Below are 5,506 nucleotides of genomic sequence, written 5' to 3'. Positions count from 1 at the left end.
CTGCACAGACAAAAGATTAACCATACGCATTTGTCCAGCTTGCTTGGGAGCTGTACGCATCTGGCTTGAAGCGGCACAGATGAGGACACAAAACAAAAGACTGGATGCAGTGCACTTGTGATTTGTTTTTCCCCTGTCATTGCAGTCAGGCACTTTTCTGCTAGCATGCTTCACCGATCTACCCAAAAATTTAAACCCTGTGAAAACACTGCTACAAAGCACCAAGGACTGAATAGTTTCATGTTGACATGGCTTGGTTGTGGCTCGAAGGAAAGTGAGGTCCTTTACAAGTTGGTCCTAGCTACATTGTCACTGCCATCAAACAATCTCACCCTCCATGGCAGTAACATACAGCATCGCCTCCTGTATTTTTTCAATGCCAAACGCATCGCCCGCTTCACAATGGAAGTGAGTGGGATGCTTGTTTCGGCCACGTCGTAAGGTGGGGCCCCAAGTTTAACCGGGATCGCGCGACCATAACTGAATTAAAGGGCGGCTCATGCCTGGTGGCCAGCGATAGAAAACCCAGCACCGCGGCGAAGCACGTTTTGCCAACGTTGCCACTTTCCACCACACGTTGCCCCGAGATTAACCGGTCACGTGACTAAAGCACTAGCAAGGCTAGCAATCGGGGGAGAGTGGCACGAGTAGAAGGAAAAGGCTTGGTTCGCCACTCGGGGCTGATGCATTTGGCATTGAAGAAATACAGGAGGTGACAGATATGATTATGTGGCAATGGAAAGTGTTTTATGGGAAGGAAACAAGCGATGATGTTACGATGACTCTGTGCGCGTATTTGCTATGTTACGAATGTGCGTTGTTAACTAACCAAACATAAAAAAAATTCAGATTTTTCCTTCACAAAAATTTTTCTGAAGTGAAATGGTGTAGGGAGTGGTTTGTTGACGAAGGAACTTTTGTGCATCGCTCTAACAAGCAACTGACGGGGAATAGAAAATCCTTTGTTCTAGAGGAAATTTCGTTGAAGTGGAGTTTGTTCTAGCAGGGTTTCACAGTACATTAGTAGGGCTAGAGACACACCCCAAGCTCATTCCTTCTATTCAAGAAATAGTACCCATTTTGCATACTTGGCTTATCTAATTTTCAGGTGCAGGTACTGGCATGCAGCACACAAGCTGGCATGAACAATCCTCTCGTAGCAGAGACTGCACTGTGACTGCAGCCACATAACAACAGTTATAAGCGCTCCATGGACGTACAAATTATGTACACTTCCTTTGTACTGTGCATGACAATGCAAACATCAAAATGCCTGTCTCCAAACCACTGCTGCTGCTCTGCTCGCTACCTCTGCTGCATGTTCATTTCTGCAGTAGGTAACTTCCTTCTACTGCAGTTAAATCTCATTTATCACCACACGGGCGGCAGCAATGCAACTGCGATTTCCCTTAGTTTACATTTACATTACATTACATTCCGTTTGTTTACCATTAACACAATGTTGTAACTAAAGTAGTGGTTACAACAAACAGGGTGTCTACCAAGTTGACATTTTGAAATTCCCTGAGTTTTCCAGGTTTTCCCCGAGTCTTTTTGATAAATTCCCTGAGTGACACAGAACTCTATTTTACGTCAACACGGGCTGACGCCCCTTTACCGGTTGCTGTCACCCTCTAAAATGCGCCTTATAAAATCAAAATATAACATAATAAAGTTGGATTGCGAACCAGTAACATTTATCTCATTCAAAAAGAAAACATAACAGAGTGGTAGTAAAATTCACAGTGAATGAAATATCGAAAAAAATGGTAACACCATGCTGCCATGTTCTCAGCTCGCACTCAATGCCTCGGTGCTGTATTTCACTGTTTCAAAGAGTTTTTTTTTTGGTTTGGATGAGGGACACCTGCATCTTAAACACCGTCACGTTAGGTGTCCTTAAATGCCACCATACTTCTAGCATCAAAGCGCTGCGCAGGATAAGCGGAAGAGTATTTGGGATTCACATTGGAAATCAGAAACACCTCAACTACACCCCACTATTGTGACTGCGCGTAAAGTTCTTTTGGCACGCAGCACGAAGCCGAAACATGCTGTCTTTCTATGCAGCGGAATATAGTGCTGGCTTGCAGTTAAAGGTAACTCTTAAAACAGGGTACAATGTCTATATTTGATACTTAAGAAGTATTTTGAACACAGCTACGATCTTTTAAAGTTGGAAATTAAGAGAAATGTGTTTTTATTATTACGCCAGATTCACATCTCAAAGATTCGCAACGTGCGTCAACTAACTAGAAACCACAGTAGATGGTGTTAGGTGTTCCAGCATAGGATTAAAAGCTACTACTGCCCCTGCCCCTGTAGACTCCCTTACGCTGCCCCAACAAGCTATCGCGGCGTGCAACATTTTCTTCCACCTTTCAGGAGTCTGGAAAACATGCCAGAACACAAGGCGTACAGGGGGTCAGGAGGGGAAGGGGGAGGGGGGGGGGAGGAGTGACTCGCAAGCTGTATGAAGCTAGTTCTCACTGGAACCAAAGACTTCAGACGGCGCCATCAGCGACAGCTCCGGAGAGCTGTCCACTTTTGACGTGCGGTTAATTGAGCCAGCATTACCGTGAATTTCGATTCCTTTATAAAGTACAGCTAATTTTCCCTGATAGAAGGACAAATTCCATGAGTTTTCCCTGAGTTTTTCCAGACTGCTCAAAATCCCTGAGAATTCCAGGTTTTCCCTGTTTTCCAGGTTGGTAGACACCCTGAACAAAGTAACCCCTGCTCTCCTATCAGCTTCCTTATAACAAGGCTTAACTGTAGTTCTACCTGTACTCGCTACATCCTGTTACAGATAGCTATAAGCTTGTAGTAACTGACAAAAAAGGTGCTTCAGTTTGGCACGCTAATAACACGAGAGAGACAAAAAAGTGGGGGGGTGCCTCACTGCCTGTACTGGTGGCAGTAGATGAAGTGGCCTGGCAGAATCACACCCACTACCACCAGAGTGCACACCAAGGAGGCGGCCATAGATGAGCTCAGCTGCCAGCAGCCAACCAGGGCGAGGACTTGATGGGCGATGGTCAGGGTCACGTGCAGCTGCGGCCAGCGGCCCTGCACCATGGTCGGCAGAAGGGCCAAATGTCGGTGATGGGGAAGCTTGCTACCAATTTCTATTGGTACCAAACTTCCAATGTGCTACCAAGCTCTTTATGAAAAATTTGCTCCTTATTTTTTAGAGCTAGAATAACTTCAGAGTACCGACACCAAAGCAACTTAAACACACTGAAGCCTCAAAACAAACCAATGGTTTTTAACGAAATCTGGGAGGTTCTGTGAAACGGCACGGCAAGAACTTACTTGGGCTCATTATCCTCGGTGGAAATTCAGTAGAGAGAATTGCCTGGGGATAAAATGGCAGGACCCTAGGCATTTCCAAAGATAATGTTAACCTAACTGCAAAAATATCAGGAACTTCCTTCCCCAAGACAATGTCTTGGTACGCTCACCAACAGAAAACCTTGCATCTGCCTACGAATAACATGTTTGCCTGACTGTACTTTACATTGTACTTTTTTTTTATGGACCTTCATAAGTACAGATAGCACACCACAATGTTATAATGTTACCAGGCTTTGTAAATTTCTGTGTGTGCACGTTTACACCTGTGAGCAAGCATGTGTGTGTTATACTGGAGACTGGTAGCAGATCATATTGTCACGTAGCCAAGGACGAAGCAGTTGTTTGGAAAAGAAACAAGTTTATTGGAGCGAACTTGTGCTCCCCTAACAACTGAAAAGAATACAGAGGCGGCGAAGCAGTGGTCAACAAAGTGACGTACGTGCGTCGGCGAGCGTCGCAGAATCGAATGCCCCGGCGTCTGCTCTGCAGGCTTTTTATCTTTCGGCGCGCGTGGTTCTGGAACCGTCGATTCGCATCGAGAACATTGTAGATGCAAGAAGATTATTCCGGGATGTTCACGTTAGATCGGAATGCTCTCCCTATCTGAACAGATAACACATGCGGCACAGAAAGAAAGAATGGAACACGCGCTTCCCTTGGCACGGAGATAACACAGACCGGCGCAGCCGGGCGGTAAAAGCAAAACACAAATAAACAAACCCAATGCATGGTTCGCGGCATTACCCCCCTTCTAAGAGTGCATCGACCCGATGCTAACATAAGCGACAGTCCGAAAATGAAAATAAAAGTTCGTCATCGTTCGTAGAAAGGTTTTAAGCGAACCACGTGGACGACTTCGGGCCGCGTACGTCGTCGTGATGTGCCGGAGTCACCATCGGGGATCACTTCGTAGGTAAGTTGGCCAACACGTCGCAGAATCTGGTAGGGTCCGAAATACCGTCGCAGAAGTTTCTCGCTCAGTCCGCGTCGTCGGATGGGAGTCCAAACCCACACACGATCCCCTGGTTGGTACTCGGCGTCTCGGCGTCGGAGGTTGTAGCGGCCGGCATCCACCAGCTGCTGGTCCCTTATACGAACTCGAGCGAGCTGGCGGGCCTCCTCCGCACGTTGAAGGTATCCTTGGACGTCGGCGTTGAGGTCGTCGTCTTCTACATGCGGAAGCATGGCGTCGAGCATCGTAGTCGGTCGTCTTCCGTAAACAAGCTCGAACGGCGTCATCTGCGTAGTTTCCTGCGTCGCTGTATTGTACGCAAACGTGACATACGGGAGGACTTCGTCCCAAGTCTTATGTTCAACGTCGACGTACATGGACAGCATATCCGCAATTGTCTTGTTCAGACGTTCTGTTAGTCCGTTCGTTTGGGGGTGGTACGCCGTCGTTCTTCGGTGATCCGTGTTGCTGTAGCGTAAGATTCCTTGCATCAGCTCCGCGGTAAAAGCCGTTCCGCGGTCCGTGATTAGGACTTCCGGGGCTCCATGTCGCAGCACAACTTGGTTTATAAAGAACTTGGCGACTTCTTGTGCAGTCCCCCGCGGAAGAGCGGCGGTGTCTGCGTAGCGCGTCATGTAGTCTGTCGCTACGACAATCCACTTGTTCTCCGATCGTGACGTCGGGAACGGGCCTAGAAGGTCCATTCCAATTTGTTGAAAGGGCCTCCGCGGGACGGCGATCGGTTGTAGAAGTCCGGCGCGTCTTGTAGGCGGCGTTTTTCGTCGCTGGCAGTCCCGGCAACTCCGAACGTAGTGGGTGACGTCGGATGTAAGGCGGGGCCAGAAGTACTTCGCCTTAATTTTTGCAATAGTGCGAGCTGTGCCGAGATGTCCGGAAGACGGGTCGTCGTGGGACGCTTCCAAAATTTCGTCACGAAGGTCTGCGGGGATGACAAGTAGATAATTCGTTCTTGTTCCGGGGCTGAAATTCTTCTTCACGAGGACGGAGTTTCTGAGGCTGAATGCTGGTAAGTTACGCTTGAACGCTCTAGGCACGGCGACGTTTCGTCCTTCGAGGTAGTCGATCATTACTCGCAAGTCGGGGTCGGCACGCTGCTGGGCGGCTAGGTCGCTCTCCGTAACAACCCCAAAGAACGCGCTGTCTTCGTCGGAGTCTTGTGGTGGTGGGTCGACAGGG

The 5,506-nt window shown here is 48.1% G+C and overlaps 1 protein-coding gene across 2 annotated transcripts in view; it reads right to left on the bottom strand.

Moving 5' to 3' along the window:
- The window catches only part of Pig-c (phosphatidylinositol glycan anchor biosynthesis class C), a 31,681-nt gene that overhangs the window by 512 nt on the left and 25,663 nt on the right, over positions 1–5,506 (bottom strand). For both annotated transcript variants that reach the window (XM_077679623.1, XM_077679618.1), the window contains exon 8: positions 2,903–3,069. In XM_077679623.1, coding sequence (XP_077535749.1) covers positions 2,903–3,069 — 167 coding nt within the window. The remainder of the gene's footprint in view (positions 1–2,902; positions 3,070–5,506) is intronic.

The sequence above is a fragment of the Haemaphysalis longicornis genome, unplaced genomic scaffold (assembly GCF_048455015.1).
Source record: "Haemaphysalis longicornis isolate Haplotype H1 unplaced genomic scaffold, Haemaphysalis longicornis Haplotype H1 scaffold_1, whole genome shotgun sequence".
In the NCBI taxonomy this organism is placed as follows: Eukaryota; Metazoa; Arthropoda; class Arachnida; order Ixodida; family Ixodidae; genus Haemaphysalis; species Haemaphysalis longicornis.
Note: the sequence above shows the minus strand (reverse complement) of the source record. Positions and strands in the feature narration are given on the sequence as shown.